This window comes from Mandrillus leucophaeus, unplaced genomic scaffold (assembly GCF_000951045.1).
Source record: "Mandrillus leucophaeus isolate KB7577 unplaced genomic scaffold, Mleu.le_1.0 Scaffold22, whole genome shotgun sequence".
NCBI classification, from domain to species: domain Eukaryota; kingdom Metazoa; phylum Chordata; class Mammalia; order Primates; family Cercopithecidae; genus Mandrillus; species Mandrillus leucophaeus.
This window is the reverse complement of record NW_012102254.1, coordinates 3,711,765-3,733,311: the sequence shown is the minus strand read 5'-3', so window position 1 is coordinate 3,733,311 and position 21,547 is coordinate 3,711,765. Positions and strand designations below refer to the sequence as shown.

Genomic DNA, 21,547 nt, shown 5'->3' with positions numbered 1-21,547 from the left:
CCGGCCAGGAAATGCTGAAGCAGCCTGCACTCACCAGCAGTCACTGGCATCTGGAAGCCACCTTTCTGAGGACCACTGGAGTCAAACAATGGTTCTGCCACCCCCACTTGAGAATGAGGAGGTTGCTAAGGGGAGAAGGTGCTAGCTCTAGCTACAAGAAAAGAAATAAAAACAACAAGAATGTCAACAGTGGTTATCTCTAGGAGTGACTTTTTTTTAAGAGATGGGGGTTTTGCTGGGTGCAGTGGCTCACACCTGTAATCCCAACACTTTGGGAGGCAAAGGCAGGTGGATCACCTGAGGTCAGGAGGAGACCAGCCGGGCCAACCAACATGGTGAAACCCCATCTCTACTAAAAATACAAAAATTAGCCAGATGTGGTGGCGGGTGCCTGTAATCCCAGCTACTCGGGAGGCTGAGGCAGGCGAATCACTTGAACCTGGGAGGCAGAGGTTGCAGCGAGCCAAGATGGTGCCATTACACTCCAGCTTGGGTGAGAAGAGCAAGACTCCATCTCAAACAAAAAAACAAAAAACAAAAAAAGAGAGAGAGAGAGAGAGAGAGAGAGAGAGAGAGATGTGGGTCTCACTATGCTGCTCAGGTTGGACTTGATCTCCTGGGCTTAAGCAATCCTCCTGTGTCAGCCTCCCAAATGGCTGGGACCACAGGCGTGAGCCATCAGCTCATCAGGGAAGTGATTTTTACTTGATTTTTTGATTTTCTGTAGATTCCAGAATTTCTAATCAGTAATTCTTTCTACATAGAAACAATCAACCAAGTACTCAAAAACATAAAGAAGAAACAGGCAGAGGAGCCGAAAGGCAGCAGAGGACTGTGGCAGGGTTCTGAGTCAGGCAGCACCAGCACTTTAGCTCTGCTGGTGTCCAGTCTCTGTGGCTTAGGCCCAGGCTGTCCCCTAGCCAAAGGGAAGCAGAGACCAGGCCATGTTTTTGGGGCTTTCAGCCCCAGAGTCTATGGGAAGGGCAGCCGAGAAAACCTGATGGCTTCTAAGACACTATCCTTTGCACCAAATGCCCTAGGCCACCCACAGTCCACCCTATACCAGCAGCCAGTGTCTCGGTGGAGCTTTGCTATGTCCCCACAGGAGCAGACACAGCAGCCACCTCAGTGCCTCCACTGGTACTCCCTCTGACTCAGGGACCCCAGTGTCCCCAAAACGAGTCTAAGCTTCTTCACATGATCCTGGCCCCACAGCCTGCTCATCCCCTTGGCTACACACTTCCCTGTCCATCACGCTTCAAGAGCCAGCTCAAGGAGGTGGCCCTGTGGGCCCCTCCCAGTGTCCCTATTCACCCTGAGGCACAGTGACCGCCCTTCTCGAGGGCCCTCTTTGTCCCACTTGCCTCTCTACCCTCTCCACAGCAGCCCCCACTCCAGGCATGTGGCCCTGTGTTAGCTGCATATCTGTCTTTCACAGCCTGCCCTAAAGGCACCAGGCAACTCCAGAAGGGGCTCAGCATACATTGCCTCAAGCTGGATAAAGGAATTCAGAAGGCACTCAGGAAAGAGTTTTATGGGTAGCCTGGGGCTCTCTGAGTCTTTCAATGACTTGAGAAGACATTTGGAAGCAAAGAAGTTGTGCCTAGCAGATAGAGAGGGCAGGAATGTGGCTGGGCCGGGGCAGCCAACTCCTAAGCAGCTTCTTTGTGGCAAAGCAACTGGCAATGCCAAGCTCGCATTCTATAGAGTTTCCTTCTAAAACGGGTAGCTGACCTTTTCTATTTACTTTACTCCGCTTCAGGCCAGCTGCAGGAGCCCCGGACACGGGCTGGCCAGGGAGGTTCAGGGGAAATCACCCCTGGGGTGCTTTTTCACACCTTCCATATGTGCCACTGAGAGGAAGCAGGTGGAGAAAGTTGATGTTCTGTCAAGTACAGAGCCAGAGTAGAGTTCTAGAATGGCGAAATGAAAGGAAGCTTTGAGATAGATTATGCATCTTATCCAACCCCATCACTGGCAAACTGGCCTCAAAGTCTACACTGCTCATGGGGGTTTCATGGCCCCTGGTCCACTTCACTCGCTCATGCTACCAGGCTTATCCTTTGGGGCGCTAGCCTCTCTTCTCATCCCTTGTATCTTGAGGCTACTCCACATTCTGCCCCTGCCCTGGGCCCGGGGAGGGAGGGAGAGAGAGGATAAGGACAAGGCAGTCCCACATGGCCTGTTCCCTGAATACGAGGTCCTCCACCTGGTCACCCTGGTCCCTCTCCTGCCCATACAGGCCCCCTCAGGGGCCAGAGAGAAAGCTGCTGTGAGGCACTCCTCCTCATAACAGACCACAGGGAAGGCCACGCCCAGGATGCGCCTGCAGGCCTTGCGGAGGCCTCCACTGGCCAGAGAGACTAGCAACTGTGATCAAAGAACACTTTCATTTTTAATATTCAGAGTACAGAGACACTGGAGCTCTGCCAGGAAAACACACTCATGACACTCAAACACGCCCCTAATAACCCTCTGTTTGCTTTAGGCTTCAGGACCTACCCCTTGTCCCCAACATAAATAACAAGGCTTCAGTTGCTGCTGCCAGAGGCCAGACCCGAGAAAAGCATGAAATTGAGGGGAGAGGCAACTACCCCAGATGAGGTACACAGCTGCTCTAGAGGCTGCTCTGGTCTTTCTTTCAAGTGCCATTAAAATGTTCAAACCCCCTGACCCAGTAACCCTGCTCTGGGAAAATTATTCCATAGAAATAGTAACAAAACAGGAGCAAGCAAAACAAAGCGTTCTACATACACACAATCCTGGCAGCGTAATTCCTAATAGCTATGACACCTCTGGGATCTCTTCTGGCAGAGTGCCCTAGAGAGGCCGAAAGTACCACCAGGCTATGAGGGCAAAGGACAATTTAGTAGACGGATGTTTTTGTTTGGTGATTGGTATTTTTCTTTAGAACACTCAATGGCTGGCTCTGCAGCAAATGAGACTTTTAAAGAGACCAGTGGCTTCCCCACTTGTGGGCAGAGGAGACTGTGCTCCAGCTGTCACCCAGTAAGGCAACTGTGGACGCACACTGAAGAACAGGTACAGCGTAAGGCAATAAAACCTCTCTTTCCTTCTCTTATCCAGCCCACCCCAAGCCTCCTGTCCTTCTGGCCAAAGAGGACAAGGTCTATTGGAACACATGACACAAGAAGTGACCACGGACAGGACAGGGCCACATCACAGCCCCAGGGGGTGGACAGGCCTCTAAGCAAGCCCTGGCAAATGTGTCCTCAGCAGGCTTCAGGAAAAGGAGTGGGAGCTCCTTTGTGCTACCACCTGAAACCACAGGCCAGAAAGCATGAGATAATGTGCCCTTCCCAGTAGGGGCAGCCTCCACACACGGCCTCTCAGAGGCCACCTCTCGAGACCACCCTTCCACAGAGGGAGAGATTGTCACTGACATTTTCTCAATGTGGAAAACAGTCCAGAAAGATTACCGAGGTGCCAGAGCTGAAGGAAGAGCTGGAGGCAGAATCCACACCCTGCTCTCTGGCCTAGGGGTGGACCCCATACCAGCTTCCTCCATCTGGCTCCTCCGGGACCAGCAATCACGGGAGAGAAGCTACCTGACGCAGTGACTGGGGTCTGGCCAGGGCTGCAGGTGGCTCTGCCAGGGCTCTGGGCACTCAAGTGTTCCTCAAAGGAAAAACTCCTGCAGCCTGCCCCACAGTGGAGTTCAGCCTACAGTATCATCCTGGAAACTCCCTCCCGCAACAGGAGCCCAGCCTCTCAGCTCTCCCCACGGCCAGAAGAAGCCTTCCTCGGCCCTAAAAATTACAATTTTAGGTCACAGGTCTCAGAGGCAGGAGCTTCAGAAATAGTATAGTCAAGCCCTTGCCTTAAAAACGAGGAGGCCAGAGAAGCCAGAGCTGGCTGGGGATGAGATCTGTATGGGAGCCCCCACCAAGACCGATCAACAGCTATGGCCACGTGTTCGCACCAAGGCCTATCCAAAGGCCCCCGAAGGACCGCTTATAAACAGCCAACGGCTGTTCCAGGCAATGATCAGGGCTGAGTGTTAGTTAAATGAGGCCCCTGCCCTGCCGGAGCTGCCATCACATCTGCATCATGTGGTCTGCACCCACTCTCATCCTGGACGCTGCAGAACCTAACCAAGGTGCTCTACATTGACAAGTTGAACTTTGCACCCATCCCACCTGAAAGCCCATAGCTAGTGGGTACTTAAGGCATCAGAAAAAACTGGTATGCCAAAAACAAAACAAAAAAACCTAGGACTAAAAAGTAAATCATGGTACTCTCAAAGAAATATTAAGCTGCCATAGATAATTTCATGAAAGTATATTTACCAAAAGACAGTCATGACACGGCACATGAAAAAAGGTTACAAAACAGCATGATATGCACAGATACATGTTGATCTGTAGTTTCTAAGTTTTCTACAATCAGAAAATCTATAATTTATGTAAATATCAATTTAATTTTTTTTTTTTTGAGACGGAGTCTCGCTCTGTCGCTCAGGCTGGAGGGCAGTGGCACAATCTCAGCTCACTGCAAGCTCCACCTCCTGTGTTCACGCCACTCTCCTGCCTCAGCCTCCCGAGTAGCTGGGACTACAGGTGCCCGCTACCACGCCGGGCTAACTTTTTTTTGTATTTTTAGTAGAGACGGGGTTTCACCGTGTTAGCCAGGATGGTCTCAATCTCCTGACCTCGTGATCTACCCGCCTCAGCCTCCCAAAGTGCTAGGATTACAGGCGTGAGCCGTATCTGGCCATAAATATCAATTTAAATTTTAAAACAGGAGAAGAGTAAAGGTTTATGGCAGATGAGCTAAGCCCCAAAGGGCCCATAAGGTGAGAAGTGGATTGGCCACACTGGCCATGCGGGGCCCAGATGTTGGGGGACAGGGACCTGCATAGCCCACTGCCCCTCACCCTCCCTGGCCCAATCGAGCCCACAGACCACTCTGGGACAGTGGATGGTGCTCAACCCCAACAGGCTGCCCTGAGCAGCAAACTACCAGCAGCCACTGTACTCTGCCAAAAAAAAGCCTCTTTTCCCCACACACGGAGGGGTCTCAGTGGCAGCTCCACTCCCTTTCAAAAGTTGGAGGATTTTAGCCAAGGAAATTTTAGCCAAGTTGCTTCACCTGCCTGGACTGTGGTTTCTTCACCTATAAATGCAGATCACATTGAGTACCAGAACAGAGGTGAAGATTTCCTAAGAGGAGCTTTGGAAGCGAGATCAGGACACACAAGATATGACTTAATGCACAAAGAAAGGATTCAGCTGTGCTCCTATCCCACCCTACCCAGAAGGGAGGTGCCCAGTGCCAACACACGGTGAGTCGGCTTCACCATATTCTTTAAACCAGTTCTTTCTTGATTCATTCTCCCACATTCCCAGGCCTATTCCCGAGAAACAGGGTCAGGAAAAATGAGGCGGTGGTGGGTCTCTATGCTGCTGTTTCAGCAGGAGATCTCCACTGCCTGTGACTGGGACATCACCAGATGTAGACATCCTCTACAGTGGGACTGAAAGAACTCGGGAGGCGTGATGGGAGCCGCCCTGGTTGGTACCACTAGAGTGGAGCAATGTATGCAAAATCAAGCTGATGTCATGGATCAAACAACCATGATCTGTGACACATCCTGGTGTGTGGAAACCATCACCGGGGCCCAGCACACAGAGGCCTGGCATTGGCTGGACTCAAAGGTTTGGGCACTGGGCCAGGGCTGGGCCTTAGCTGGGGTGGGAAGTATCTCCACGAGAGGGTCATGCACACATTGAGCTGGGGAACAGATTTTCCATCTCTGAAGAAGGAAGGCTAGTGACCTCATTTCTTTTGTAATATGTGACACCCAGCCCCGGTCAAACAACTATCTCTGATGGTAACCGACTGCTCCAGCGGTGTGCAGACCTCCATACAAAGCCACGGGGAGGTGGCGGCTGTGGAGGTTGGGAGTTCGGGACTTGCTTGTTCAGGCACTTTCTGGCATAGGAGGAGGCAAGTGCTCCTGGTTAAGTGCCTCCTCCCTTCTCCCACCTGTCAGCCCCAACCCAACAGTCCATCCATCCCACAAGGCAGTGTGGCAATGGCTGTCAGCCACAAACCCTGCCCTAGACATGCCTCCATGGCACACATCAGCCAACCTCCCATCACCAAGAAGCGATGGACAGCTCAAAAAAAAAACAAAGCAGCTGACACTGACATGAACACCCCTGAATACCCTCTTCCATGGGCCAGCCTTCCAGGGCACATCTTATCTGGGCAGTACACAGGGGGCTGGGGGAAGGGAGCTGCCTTAGAGATGAGTCATCCATGCCTCTACAGAGTTAGCTACAACAAGGCTGGCAGAGACAGGGAAGAGTCAGCCCAGAGAAGAAGGGCCCATCTAGGGGTAGGAATGCATCCTTTCTTCCCACAGAGCCTGGGCTGGTCAAGCTGCTGGAGCTCACTCCCACCCAATGGGGATTTGGTTGTATGGGGATGGGACAGGATTTATCCTAGGACAGTAATACAAATTTTAAAAAGGAATCTGCACTGATTTCTATCAAAATCCCAGCAAGCTTTTTTTTAAATAGATATTAACAAGCTGACTATAAAATACGTAAGGAAAGGCAAAGGAACTGTTAGAACAGCTACAATAATTCTGAAAAGGTCTCCTCAGGCAGTGGGGCAGGAACACACGCAGGCAGGCGGGTGACTCTTCAGGATGGCTGGTGAGGGGCAAAGTCCTGGGGTGGCTCCCTCCAATCCTGTTGGATTTTCATTTACTTAGCCACAAATCCTGGCCCTACAGGGTATCTGGTTAGACAAATGAATCTGCAAAATGAGGCCACTCAGCTTATTTCCAAGGACTATCTAATGCAGCAAATAAGCGAGGCTGTACAAAGTGGTTCCTAATCACAAACTTCTAGGTCACGTTTGCTTATTTCTACTCCCATCCATTGCCTCACATTTCCCCCAACTGTTGCCTTATTTGCAAAGCTGGCACACGCTTTATGTAAAAGTTACTTCTGCCTTTTCCAGGTGTGTCCAGAGTCCTTTCACTCTCAGGGTGCCTTCCTTCTGTCCAGAGCCCCAGCACTAGCTGAGCAAACAGGTATGGCATTTGCTCTGTTCATCAGGTTGAAGCAAGTTTTATTTCATTTTTTTCCGCCTTTGGTTGAAGATTCTGAGGCTCACTGAGGCAATGTGACTCGCCCAGGGTTAGAGAATTAATAACTGGCAGGGCTTGGCCTCAAACGGGGGAACCGCTTCCAAAGCTTGACCTTGCTCCATCTGTCTAGGTCCTTTCATCTCAGGGACTGCTGCTGAACCAAGAATCTAAAGCACGATGAACTAGCTACATCAATATATGGAACCGACCACCAGGCAAGGGACACTGAGTGACCTGGAGGGTAACTGAGGCAGATGGACCCTGCTCTCTGTCAGCTAATGGGACATAGGGAGCCGAGACACTCACAGGCAGCAGGCCCTGGGGTCATCCAGTCATTAGAGTTCAGAGCTGAGTGGCAGTGTGGGATGGAATGACTCAGGGAGAAATCCTGGTCAGGATGTAAGAGGAGAAACTAGGGAAGAAGGAGAAGAGGAGGGTGCCACCTCCATTTCCCTGTAGGGCCTAGGTCAGGCAGCATCAGAGACAACTCAGCCTTTCCCATCCAGGTTGGGCCCTGGGTCTTAGATGCAGATCTGTTTAACTCCCTTGGTGTCACTCCTGAGATGGTGAGGGGGTCAGACTGGAAGGGGCCCCCAGGGACACTGACACTGTGTAAAGGAGAGTTGGCGTGATGTCTGTTCATGCCTCCCCAACAACAGGCTATACCAGCCACCCTTCCACACTGCAGATTCATGCCTCTGGACCTTTGCCGCTCAAACGCTACCATCTGGATTCCAGACTTAAAAGGCATGTTCTCCATAAGGCCTTGTCCCACTGAAGGCAGGACAGTGTTAGCTGAAAGCACCTCAGAGTGGGCACCACACTCCTCTCAGCACACTCCAGAATGGCTGGTGTCAGCAGGGCTTCCCACCTGGCACCTGGGCTCAACCCAGAATGACCCTGACTGAAGTAGGCTGTTCTCGCCTCCCAGCAGCCAAGGAAGGATGCTCACTGGCGAATGGCCTCAGGGGTCATCCCTGCAATGGAATGGAAGGTCACTTCTTTCTCCCCAGTGGTAAAGGAGGCTGTAGCAGGGGCTATGGCCTAGGAGGTTCTCTGGAATCAGCTCCTAATCCATAAGCATCCTGCGTGAGAGCCCCTTTCCAGACTTGGGGTACAAATAAAAAGCAAGATCCTCCTCCCTGGGATGGACACAGCCTCTGCTACATTCTGTTCTTCCTGGAAAGTCCATCATCCCCAAGCCCTGGACCCTGCAGTTTAAAGTTAAGTCCATATAGGGTCTGGCCCTCTGTTAGGGCAACCAATGTTCTAATCTGCCTCCCTAAATAACCCAAGCAAGCCCTCTGCTCTGGGGATCTGTTAAAGTCAGAAGAGTCTGTTTTTCTCTGGGGCCTACAAATACAGGCACAACTCCTTGCTAAGGCTAGGCTTCCTGGCAACCAAAGGAGTGACCAAGCGGCAGGCCCTGCCAGGTACAGGATGCTAGAAGTCCACCAGCCCAAAGTCTCTAGAAGGACAGCCCTGAAAGCCAAGCTCCCAACAACTGGGAGGCAAACCCGTTCCACCACACTCCACTGCCTCAAAAGAGGCCAGATGAGAGCAAATCAGAAGAATGTGATGAGCTGAAGCAGAACCCAATTCAATGTCCAGCATAGATGGTCCCTGGGCTGCAGTGAGAAAACAAAACAGGGCCTTGCACCTGCCCAGCTCAGTGGGCTCAGGATGGGGCCTCAAAGCAGGTCCTGTGCTCCACTACAAATGACCTGTAAGACCTAACACAGAGCAGGTCCTCACGTGGCAGGGCCCCTTTTATCTAGAACTCACTGACAGGAGCCTGGAACTACACATGCCCTTTGGTTTTTTTCCCCACTGTTTTCATTATGGTATATCTCAGGCACACAAAAAAGTTCGCACAATAACCTAACACATGTCCTCACCTCCTGCAGAGTCAATAAAAGCAACATTTTGCCATATTCAAGACAGGTTTGTTCCCCTTTTTTTTCTTTTGTTACAACAAAACTACACATCATTGGCCTGGCCCAGTGGCTCACACCTGTAATTCCAACACTTTGGGAGGCTGAAGTGGGTGTTGCCTGAGCTCAGGAGTTCGAGACCAGCCTGAGCAACCTGGTGAAACCATGTTGTTTTTGTACCAAAAAATTAGCTAGCAATGGAGGTGCGCACCTGTCGTCGCAGCTTCTTGGGAGGCTGAGGTAGGAAGATCGCTTGAGCCTGGGAGCCACTTGGAGGTTGCAGTGAGCTGAGATCACACCACTGCACTCTAGCCTGGGTGACAGAGTAAGACCCCCATCTCAAAAAAAGGAAAAAAAAAAAAATCACACATCACAGAGCCTTTCCCTAATCCTGTTTCCTCCTTGCTTCCCCAGGCATCAATCGGAGGCATCACTCCTCATGCATGTGTTTACACTTCTGCTTTTGCTTTCTTGGGAGCACCTGACACCTTATCACACACCTGCTTCTTTGCTAACAGCCTGTCTCCCTCCAGAAAATGTCAGTTCCATGAGGGTAGGGGCTGTACTCTGTCCACTGTTGCCTTCCAGGGGCCCACAATGGTGCCCTGCACAGAGCAGACAACCAATAAAGTCAGTACTTGTCAACTGAGAAACACACATATATCATTTTGTGTTCCTAAATTTGATATAAATGTTCCTGGCCTGTATGCCTCAATTCTGAAACCTGCTTTTTCCTTCACTCGACACCACGTTTGAGATTCACCAACCACATGGTTCAGCATTCAAGCCTCTTACTGTATGACACACCCACCCACATGCTAAACCAGTAACCCTTCTTTCTCATCGAGGAGCGGGAGGGGTGGGAATAAGAGAAAAAACCACCAGCAAATCAGAGCCCAGAAACTGGAACTCAGGCTCCAGCCAGAGTTCCAGTTTTTGAGAACCTAAGAACAAACCAGAAGACCAAAGGGCCTCTAATACGTAGTTACCACAGAATGGGGAAATCTATGCCAGCACCCACCCAGAAAGCCACATATGTTGGGGTCACCTAGCAAACGAGCAACTAACTGGCCTTTGTCTTCCCATCTCAAGAGGTGGGGGCTAAGGCCCAACAAAATGCCCCAGGCCCAGTGGCAGCAGACCCACTCAGCGTTTAGCATCACCAGCTTCTCAGCATGGAGCTGGTAGCATGTCTGAACCCGAGTAGGGGGCATGGACTCTGAATGGCTCTCAGGATGGTGTGATAACACTTTGTAAATGGTGTCTGTGATTGCTCCTGATTACAAAGGCAGAGATGAGGCCCGCATGTGGGGAGGTTCTACTCATACTGGTGAAGGTGAAAAAAGGCTGTGGCATCAGGAAAGCCTGCTCTGGTGTGACCGCCCAGCTTTCTCTGAAGAGCATTCCCTCCCCTCCTGCTGCCCCTATGCAAAGCAGAGCCTAAGCGCATCAAGAGATACACCCCTGTGCCTGAAGCTGCTCAGAGCAAAGGAAATCAAGGCAACATGTCCAGAAAGACACATAGTTTGATCCCAGGAAGAGAGCGCCAGCTCAGGGCTAGGCATGGGAAGGAGGACATGAGACCTCTGGAACTGCTGACACAGGAATCGTAGTCAGACACTCTGTTCACAAAGATCAGAGGCACAGCTCTGCCTTGCCCCACCCCACACACTGGTTCCAGCAACAGTTTCCAGGCTCCAGATTTTTGGGAGGCAAAGTAGCATCTGAGGCTCTGTGGAGGTGGCAGCCCTCAAGACTGCGGGGGAAGACCTTGTGCCTGCAATCACGAGGGAAGGGTACCCAAGACTCTCATATGTGCTGTGTTTAGGCAACTTAAGTGGACCCAACCAGATGACAGTATTCGACAAAATAAGATAAATACTACAGAGAGAAATGAAGCCAAAGGGGCACAGAAAAATGAGACAGGCGCCCTTTGAGCCGAACGCTATGTGAAGACCCAGACATCAAAGGTATAGGAGAGATGAGAAGGACCTCCAGGACGGACAAAATACCGGTCAGGAAATGCTGAGTGGCCAGGGGTGGCAAGGGCCGACCACAAAGGGCTCTGGCTGGAGGGAAACAGAGGAGGTTGGACGAGGCCAGATGACCCAGGCAGAGCTTCACATGTCAGGTACAGAAGGGGCACTTACTCAGCAGGCAATGGAGAACCATGCCACGAAAGGTGTATGAGAAGGGTAAAACGGCATAATGTAAGGGCTAGAAAGAAAATGCTGGGGGTTGAATAACAGCCAAATGGAAAATGAGGGAAAGGAGGCAGAGAAGGCCTCAACAAGGGCCTTCTGAGATGTTGAGATTTTAAGGTCTGAACAAGACAGCCATGGCAGAAAGAAGAGGGGAGGGAACAGGGCAGACACTGAACAGAGATGGGAGGACCCAGAGACTGGGAGACCGATGAGTGCTGGAGGAGACAGCAGAGCCTGGAGCTGCAACACGGGCATTACCTGTGCTTCTCGCCTTCTTCCTCCTCTTCTCTGAGATGCTTGGTCTTTGGCTCCCCATCTTCCTTGTCCTGCAGAGAAAGGGAAAAAACCACCAGCTCAGCTGAAAGCTCCTACTTCCAGTCCACACGGCCCAGGGAGCTAAAGAACAGGACATCTCAGAAGGGGGACACCTGGCAGGGCTCAGCTTGGTGTCCCAGACTCCAAGCAGGGTACATGCCTGCTGCATCTCATAGGCGCAACTGGAGCCTCACTGCCTGTGCAGAATTTAAAAATCCGTAACTCTTGGCCAGATGCGGTGGCTCACGCCTGTACTCCCAGCACTTTGGGAGGCTGAGGTGGGCGGATCTCGAGGTCAGGAGATCGCAACCATCCTGGCAAACACACGGTGAAACCCCTTCTCTACCAAAAATACAAAAAAAATTAGCCGGGCGTGGTAGCTGGTAACCTGTAGTACCAGCTACTCAGGAGGCTGAGGCAGGAGAATGGCGTGAACCTGGGAGGCGGAGCTTGCAATGAGCCGAGATTGAGCCACTGCACTCCAGCCTGGGTGACAGAGTGAGATTCCATCTCAAAAACAACAACAACAAAAAATCTGTAACTACAGCCCAGTCCCAGGTACCTAGTAGCCCTTAGAGAACACTGCAGAAAGAGCTGGATGGCTTTAGATGGTGAGAAATGCAGCCACTTGGTGCCATGGAGGGGCCATGCTGGCAGGCCACCAGTCACCTTCATGGGTCTAGATGGAAACACCTGCTAAGCTAGGGAAGACTGGGGGAAGAAGTCACCAGCAACCAGGGCAGGATGAGAGCTTGGGCCTCCTGAGACACCTTTCAGGCCAGAGTCCTCTCCGGAAATACCTATTTGGTTCGCTTTAGAAGTAACATGAACAAGGACCAGGCTTATAACAAGACTCACTGCCTAGGCCTGTGCTACATTCAGGGAGACAGAGGCAAGGGGAATTAGTTTGAAGTTTCCATGAAAATTTTCTTAATCTGGTTCTTCTGACTTCCCACCAACTGCACCTCTTTTTTAAGTCTACAGAGTCATGTTCATCTTAACCTTGACATGTTATGCTTGTTCTCAGGTGCACTGGGGGTTACAACAGAAAGAAACTGCCATACTGCTTCCACCTGCAGCAGAAAATGTCTTCCTGGACTTTCTCCCTTATTATGTGATTACCACCGTTAGGTCAGCCTGCCTGTGGACAAACTGACACAGGGCGTGTGTGCGCATGTGCAAATTCGTGTGACCACATCTCGGGCCCAGGGCAGGGACTGAGAGGTCCCAAGACAGAGCTGTCGTGGGTCTCCCTGCATGCCAGGTTGGCACTCCAGAAGGTGACAATGCGTACTTCACTATGGCAGTGTCCTGCCTTCCACTCTCGCAGAGCAGTGTTCTGAGAGAGATCTGTGAGCTCCTTCAGTAGGGAGCCTGCTCTGATGGACACAGAATGAGCTGGAGCCTGCATATAAATTGTAAGTAAAACAGTTGCTTGAACTACCTTTCCTAGAACATTTATTTATGCCATTGACAACTGCCTTCCTAAGAATGGCATCTGCTTTATGTGAAGACTGCAGGCATCAACCAGACCCTGCCATTCCTTGGCCACACAACCTCCGGGGAGCAGACTACCAAAACTAGGTTGGAGGCCCGGCCCAGAGAAAGGCTTCTGTCATGTGAACAGATCAAGATGCCCCCTACCCCAACTCAGGGCAGCTCATCTCATGGCAATGAGGCAGCGGGAACAAAATAACTGACCAAGTGACAGCAGCTACATATGAGAGAGGTCAACATGGAACACGGTTCTTGCGGGAGGGGTGAGGGGTTTCCTACTAAGAGATGGGCTGGGCAGAATTGGGTGATACAGGATGGGGGACAGGAGTGGGAAGGGCATTCCCGGTGGGAAGCAGAACTTGAACAAAGGCAGGGTGTGGTCTAAGAGCATGCAGGTGACTGGGGCTGGGGGAGGGGGTGACCATCATTGCCAGGTAAGACAGTCAAGTCAGGCAAGGGCCAAACACAGAGGGCTCTGGCCAGTGTTCTTAAGCAATGGCGAAACCGAGGAGAGACTGGGGGAGAGTCTACCAACCCCTGCTGGGCAAGGCAGGCCCTGGGGTGGACAGGCAGATGCTTGGTGATGGCCAAAGAGGGAAGGGAGAACAGAGTACAAATGCTTCACTGAGAAACAAATCAGGATCCTCCAAATGGCTCCCAGGGCTGCTGGGACCTGGATGGGGCTTCCATAGGAGCCCTGCTGGCACATGCAGCCCTCCCTGACTAAAGACAAGCCGATGAAGCAAGCCAGAGCCTGCATATTCTAGCAAAAAATTCCTTCCCGACTCCCAACCAGCGGACACCCTGAAGGCTACTCCCAGAAGTGCCTACCGCAGGGGAAGTAGTGGCAGACACCTGCCCTGGGTAAGGGCAGAGAAGGAAAAGCAGAAAGGGCTCTTCTTTCCCCACAGTGGGCTGGTGGGGCAAGACCCCCAGCCACAAAGGAAGACTCCTTTCCAAAGGGGTTCTGTTAACCTGAACCACCTGGCAGAAGTAGGCGGGGACTACGGGAAAGTGTCCAGCCTTTGGGAGGAGTGCTTTGCAAATACCATGCCCTTTCTCAGCTCTCAAGCAAGGTCAAACAGCTGCCACCACCCTCCTGGAGCCCCAGAGACATTCAAGTGCCTCAGCAAAGGCCAAGTTATTCATTAATAAATGAGAAAACACCCAACTATCTAAATGACTTTTAAAAATGCCTAGCAATCTGGCAGGTGGGGTGCAGCACTAGCTCTGCAGACGGCATGAGGTTAAAAATGACCCCAGCTTGGAATGCTGTGCTAAGAGCAGGGGCTCAAAAAAGATAAAGATCCACATCTGTGGCAGAAGCAGGTGAACAAATGAACAGGCCACATAAGTGGGAGAGACAAGGTGTACCTCAGCCTTCCTGACAAAGAGTGATTCATAAATAGGATAATGGGCATTCATGGGAATGAAAATCGCTTTTGGTGACACTGGCCTGAATCACAAGATATGGCCCCTTGCTGCCTGGGACAGTGGAGGGAACAGCAGACCACTTGAAGCTCACCCCTACCTGAGAGACTCAAAGAGCCTCAGACCTGGAGGGCTCGCAGGATCACCCATTCTAGATCCTCAATTTAACCCATGGGAAAACCTGGGAAATGGCAGTCAGGGAAAAGGAAAAGATTTGTCCAAAGTCACAGAACCCATCAGCGGTAGCTGCAAGTCTGCCTCCAGGTCGTCCTGATGCCTGGCCCTCGTTCTTGCCAAGGAGACGAGAGAGAGGCTATCAAGAGTGGAAGAGTGGTGCCGGGTTTCTAAAGAGCTCTGATTCTACTCACCTCTCCTGTGCTCCCCACAGTTCAGACCTGGTCCCAGTGCTCAGATACGGCCACAGCCAGCCCAAGTCCAAGCCTAGGCCCTGCTGGACACTCAGTAGGAAAGTAGGCAGGGCCCAAGGTGCACAGCCTCCCCAGGAATCTAGAGACACTTTGCTCACCCTGGGACCTTTAAATCAGACTCAATGCCTCACCACCCCCACCCCCCACCTCACACCCTTCCCAAATCTTGCCATCTTCTCCCTCCTTCCCAATCCCTAGTCTCCTCTACCACCTCCTTAGCTCCCCACCACAACCAAGCCCCCAGCCATTCCCCTCCACCTTTGCCTGCCAGCCAGCCTTCCCCTCTACTCTGGAGAATACAGCTGCCTCCTGCATTTTTCCCTCTTTCTCCAACCTCTCTCCCCTAAGTTGCTCTCCATCTTATCAATCCACATTCCTGCCTCCTCTTCAAAGATACTGGTCAGACCATACTGCACCTCTGCTCAAAGCTCTCACTGGGTCTCCATACCCCCAGGACAATAGCCATTCATCTCAACCTCACATCTGCTCTGTCCAGAACACTCTTACACCCCACATTTTGTCTCAAATCATGAAATACCTACTCTGATAACCCCCAAGAAAACACCACCTGGCCAGTCCTAGAGGCCAGGTCAAAGGCCACCTCCTCAAAGCAGCCTTCTAAGATTCCCAGGCAAAGGAATCCTCTGGGCCTACCCAGTGCATATCAGGGTCTGACCGTAGGCCCAGGGCACAGGCCTGTGGCCATTCCTATTCACAGTTGGCTTTACTACCCCTTCCCTTCAAGAACCTCTCAGCACGGGGCATCTCCTAGAGCACCTCAAGGCCTAGCCCAGAGCCTGGGCTAAACAACCTTCAGAAACTCTACCAATTGAACTGCTACCCTCTTCACCAACTCCAGAAGAGTAAACCTCAGGAACGCTGATGGCTGGAGGGCAGGAGAGTCATGACCTGGGCTGGGGCCCTCTCCATAGCCTACTTGCCTATTAATGGACGTACTCCCACATTTCTCACCCCTGCCCACATCTCCATGCCTAGACCTTGCACCCATGCCCTCACCTCGTCCCGGAGCCTTCAGGAGGAAGAAGCCTTTGAGGAAGGACTTCAGGGGGTCTCAAATACAGCCCTGCTCAGGACAGAGTCTGACTGACCTGTTTCCTAATGTTTGAAATCCTTTTTATCAGGGACAAAACTGTTACAAATAAAATTAGAGCTGTGCAGGGTTGGTATCATTTCTTTCTTAAATGTTCAACAAGACTTCAATGAAGCAATCTTGGCCTGAAGTTTTCTTTGGGAAAAGATTTTAGTTATAGGACTGTACAGATTTTCTATTTCTTCTCCAGTCAGTGTTATTAATTTATGTCTTTCAAGATGTCTGTCTCACCTAAGTTACTGAATTTACTGGCACAAAGTGACTTATATTGTTCTCTTAATAGCCTTTCAATGTCTGTAAGATCTGTAGTGATGTTCACTGATATGGCTAATTTGTGTCATTTTTCTTTATCAGACCAGCTAAAGGTTTATCAATTTTGGCACATGCCTCCATCTCATCTCCTCAGACTTGGTATTTCAACAATGGGTTTGCTCTTCAGTCTCCTCTCTCTGGAAGGATCCCTCACTGGATGAGTACACCTGCCTCTGGATGGCACATGAAGCGTGGGGGCAGCATCAATCCACACTGCTGTCTGAATGTAGTACCACTGCTAGAAGCAGGTCAATCAACAACCAGGCCTACAGGAGGAGGGAGGAAGACGAGAGGCTGCTCTATGCCCTCCTGTTGTCCCTTCCCACCCACAGTAAGATGAAGATCTCTCTTTCCTTGCTCCCCCCAGTCTCCTTTGTGGGCTAGGTCTACCTTGGGTACAAAGATAAAGAAAATAAGAACCCTGTCCTCAAGAATCTCAAGTCTATTCAAAGGAGCAGACTTAGAAAATGTAACTGTGCCATGAGTAGCGAGGAAAGCATTACTAAGTATCTCGTACACTTAGGGAATTAGCAAGGGACAGGCGTTGTTGGGGAAGGAAGTAATCCTTAAACTCAATTCTAAATGCCCGCTGGGGGATTACGAGGCAGCTAAAGAAGACAGAGCATTCCTGGGAGTGGTAACTCCCTACAAAGACATGAGAGCGAAGCAACAGCACTGTCACAGCTTGCAGAGCAGACCCACATAGCTGGCCCAGCCTCACCTGATGGTGTCAGGGGCAGGGCTCACAAGGCATTCCTCCAGCGCCGTGGGCATGAGGGCTGACACCCTGAACGGGCACTGTGGTAACCTACAAAATGTGTCATGGGAGGAAAGGGGAAGACCAGAAGTCAGGTGAGATCCTCCACTCCCAGCCTGGACCTGCCCCAGCTTGCTGCTGTTTGTGTGTCTATTTGGGAGGGGGGTTAAGGTTAATATGAGGGCTGGGAACTGTCACTGGGGGCAAGTGTGCCGAAGCAGGAGGACTTGAGCTCAGGGGATAAGGAATAAACCTCTCCCTCTTCCTAAGACTTCCCAAGGACTCAAACTTTTAGGAGCTGCTGCCTAGAGCTCTCCCTTCCAGAAGGAAATAAGGGAAGCAGGAAAGGATTAAGAGAGAGACATTCAACTTCTCATCTAGGGTCTTCCCACCCTTCTTTAGCTTCCTGAAGAAGCTAGAGACTCAACTCATGGGTACAGAAACACTTTCCAACCCCCAGGTGACATGCCTCATTAGCTCTGAGTACGCCTGCTATGATATCCATGGGAAACTGCCCTCTGTTCAACAGTTAAGAGAATAAGGCCTCAAAATCCTAGCCCCCTAAGAAGAGGCCAAACTGGCCCACTTTGAGCCTTTCCAGTTCTGATTTGGGTCTGGGATGGGGAAAAAAATCAAAAGAGATGGGCACATAGTGCGTGAAGGTGACAGGAAGAGACAGACAATGCTGGGGCAAACTTGGCAGGCTCCCCAGTGTCACCTTGTGCCCATCCTCAGGGCCAGTGCAGCCCCATGCTGGGGTGGAGGGACTTCCTGTTGGGTGTGGCCGCGGTGGGAGCTGTGTTCCAAGGGCATTTAGCAGGTAGGGCAGTCACCCGGAATCTGACCCACCCTGAAGAGGGAGTGATAAGAAGTCGGCTGAACACCACCATGCCTGGGACCAGAAACTGCACAGATCTCTACTGCCCAGAGACTGGGAGGGAGCAAGGGGGATAGGCTCTGCTTCTCCTGGGCAGGCTGAGATCTCGTCAGGCTGCAGAGCTCCTCACTCTGGGTCCCCTGCACTCAATGTGCTGCTAGGATGACTTGATCCAAGCATCCACTCTATCTGCAGACCAGACCAAGAGTTCCTAAAGGGCAGACGTTTGTTGTGACCAGTTTGTACCCACAGGCCTGACACCAATTACAGCAGGCACAGCACAGTGGTGCACAGGAGCGGGGAAATCCCAGCTCCATTTCATCTTGGCTGTGTGCCCGTGGGCAAGTTATACGACCTGTCTGGCCTCAGTTTCCTCATCTACAAAAATGAGGATAATCATACTGACATCATATCACTATTACAAGAAGGAAATGATGGAGAAAAGCCTGCAGCTTAGGGAGACAAAGCAGTCGAGCCTGAAGAGCAGGGAGAATCAGGCCAGGGCAGGAAGGAAAGGGCTACAGAAAAGCCAGTGGGGCACAGGCCCAGAACGGTGTGCCTCTGCAGAGGTCATGGTAAGCTTCCACGCCCATCATCCTTATCAGATGTTCTCAGCAATCCTGTGAGCAGACAGGGCAGTGTTGTAATACCTGCTTCACCAAGACATTAGAAGATGATGTCAGAAGATCTGTGCAGTGAAGACAGATCTGATTCCCCATTCAGTGCTTCACCAAGAGTCAGCAGGAGCAGGTGGGGACTACCATCCAAGAGGCTGGGATTAGCTAAGAGTCATTGCTCTCCTGTGGGTTCATGTGTTCCCTAAAGGCTTCTGAGCAGAGCAAGAACAAAGCGCTGGGCGGGAGGCTGGGAGAACAGCAAGGAGGCTAGAGATAAGGATTGGAGATAAGGACGGGAACTAGGTCAGTAGCCGTGGACTAGAACAAGGAGGTGCTTCAACACTGTGGGGAGACAGGGAGGAGCAGAAACAGCTGAGGTTCTGCTGCTGACTCACTGGGGGAAGGAAGGCGCCTTTGACAAAAAGGTGGTGGTGCTTAGGGGACAAAGAGAAAGGGTGCGGCAGCCTTCAGGCATTCTAACGGTGAGGCTTGATACCCAGGGCCTGACGAAGGCTGGCGCCAAGGGATAGCACCTGTCAATGTGCCCTCAGCGGTGGAAAGGAGGGCCTGCTCCACTCAGAGGACAGGCACGCCGGGCCCCACCATCCATATGGCACCTCAAAGCCCAGGCCACGGCATGCAGAGCCAGTACAGCTCCTCACCAGGCCCGTCGCGCAGCCCTGCCCAGATACCCTCTGTGTGTGTGTATCAGGAGTGTGGGGAGCCAGCCCAAGTCAACTCTGATCCTATTCTTGCTGCACGTGCTCAAGGGGGGGCACTAGACAGCTCCTCCAGCAGACTTGATTAGTTGACAAATACTGACTGGCTCCCCCGTGCCAGATACTCCACGCTGGGTACTGAGGAGAAAGAGTAACGAGTAGGCACCTAGTGTCCACAGAGCAGGGCAGGGATTCTTATCCTCGGTGAACAGATTCCAGAGGTCAATGACCAGACAGAAACACAGGCGGGTGTGAGAAGGTGAATCTTAGTGGATGAGAAATCTGGAGCGCTTCAGATTCTCAAAGGGATGGCGACCCACACGAGAAAAGGGAAGGTGTCAAAAGCCAGGGAAGGCAGTGGGTTTTTTGTTTTTTGGTGGCATAAGAAGTGTCTGTGGAGGCTTTCCAAAGGAAGTGTCACCTTAAAGGATGAGTGGGAGTGGGGACAGAGGGACGGAGGGGGAAGGAGAGCAGAGGGAACAACCAGAACCATTAGTGTGCAAAGGGCCCCTCCCACTGCCCTGAGACTTCACCCACGCTGGCCCCAGCAGGAAATAACCTCTTGGAAGGTCACACAGAGGGCAAGGCAAAGAACAGTCCCTTCCCCTTCCTTCATATGCAGCCAGACTGGACGAGTTTCTCTGGGAAGTCTGGCCTGGCTCTGACTTCCCTCCAGGGTCCTTCCTGTAGGAGGCACTGTGGTATGCAGGAAGCCCAGCCGGCAGCCCTGGACTGGGCAGGCGGTGGGAACATCAGGACACACTGCTTACCAGTGGTGGGACCTCCCTGAGGCTCTGTCTCCTCCCCTGTCAAAGTGGGGCTGGTGCTACTTTAGCAGGGGCATGTGAGGATTACACAAGACAACTTGGGTCCACCATGTGGTACAGGGCCCCACACGACCCTGCACCATGAAAAACTGCCTGCTGGCTGGGCGCGGTGGCTCACGCCTGTAATCCCAGCACTTTGGGAGGCCAAGGCAGGTGGATCACAAGGTCAGGAGTTCGAGACCAGCCTGGCCAATACGGTGAAAACCTGTCTCTACTAAAAATTTAAAAATTAGCTGGGCATGGTGGCGGGCACCTGTAGTCCCAGCTACTCGGGAGACTGAGCAGGAGAACCACTTGAACCCGGAGGTGGAGGTTGCAGTGAGCTGAGATTGCACCACTGCACTCCACCCTGGGCGACACAGTGAGACTCCATCTCAGAAAAAAAAAAAGAAAAGAAAAACTGCCTGCTGACATCTTGCAGTGTTCCAAGTCCTGCTGTCCATCGGTGATGGGCCTAATTCGAACCCTGGTTCTTGCTGCATCCCTCTTAGGGAACCAGATGTTCCTTCTGTTCTCACTCACCCCTTGCCCTGACACGAAAACCAAGAAAGCACTTAACAAGAACTCAGGACCCAGGACCCAGGGCCCAGATCCACACTGGGAAACAGAAGGCCTATTACTATTAGACCAACCAGAAGAGAAACTGATCTACATTTGCATTTCTTTGAGACAGGGTCTTGCTCTGTTGTCCAGCTGTCCAGGCTGGAATGCAGTGGTACAATCATAGCTTCCCGCAGCCTGAAATTCCTGGGCTCAAGTAACCCTTCTACCTCAGCCTCCTGCATAGGAGTAGCTAGGAATACAGGGGCGTGCCACCATGCACTGCTTTTTTTTTTTTTTTTTTTTTTGGCGGGGGCGGTAGAGACAGGGTCTAACTATATTGCCAAGGTTGGTTTTGAGCTCCTGGGCTCAAGTAATCCTCCTACCTTGGCCTCCCAAAGTGCTGGATTATAGGCATGACCTACATGCCCAGCCCATTTTTTAAATGTAACAACATTCATGTGAATGGAGCACATTATCCTTTTCTGAAAGCGCTACTTTTTTTGGCCAAGTCTCTGTAGATACTAAACTTTTAATTTTTAAAAGTGAAGCTCAAATGGAAATAACCTGTGTCCATAAATGGATGAATGAGTAAAGAAAATGCAGTATATACACACAATGAAATACTATTCAGGCTTTAAAAAAAAAAAAGAGGAAATCCCGTCATTTGCAACAACATGGATGAATCTGGGGAACATTATGCTAAGTGAAATAAGCCAGGCTCAGAAAGACAAATACTGCATGATCTCACTTATATGTAGAATCTAACACACTAGAACTGGCCAGCCACAGTGGCTCACACCTGTAATCCCAGCACTTTGGAAGGCTGAGGCGGGTGGATTGCTTGTGCCC

General features: G+C 51.4%; 1 protein-coding gene across 3 annotated transcripts in view; it reads right to left on the bottom strand.

The window, feature by feature from the left end:
* CCDC12 (coiled-coil domain containing 12) overlaps positions 1 to 21,547 on the bottom strand; it is a 62,876-nt gene that overhangs the window by 9,387 nt on the left and 31,942 nt on the right. For 2 of the 3 annotated variants that reach the window (XM_011981046.1, XM_011981045.1), the window contains exon 3: positions 11,523 to 11,590. In XM_011981046.1, coding sequence (XP_011836436.1) covers positions 11,523 to 11,590 — 68 coding nt within the window. Of the gene's footprint in view, positions 1 to 11,522; positions 11,591 to 18,642; positions 18,814 to 21,547 lie in introns of those variants that run through there. The other variant, XM_011981047.1, reaches the window with a different exon arrangement.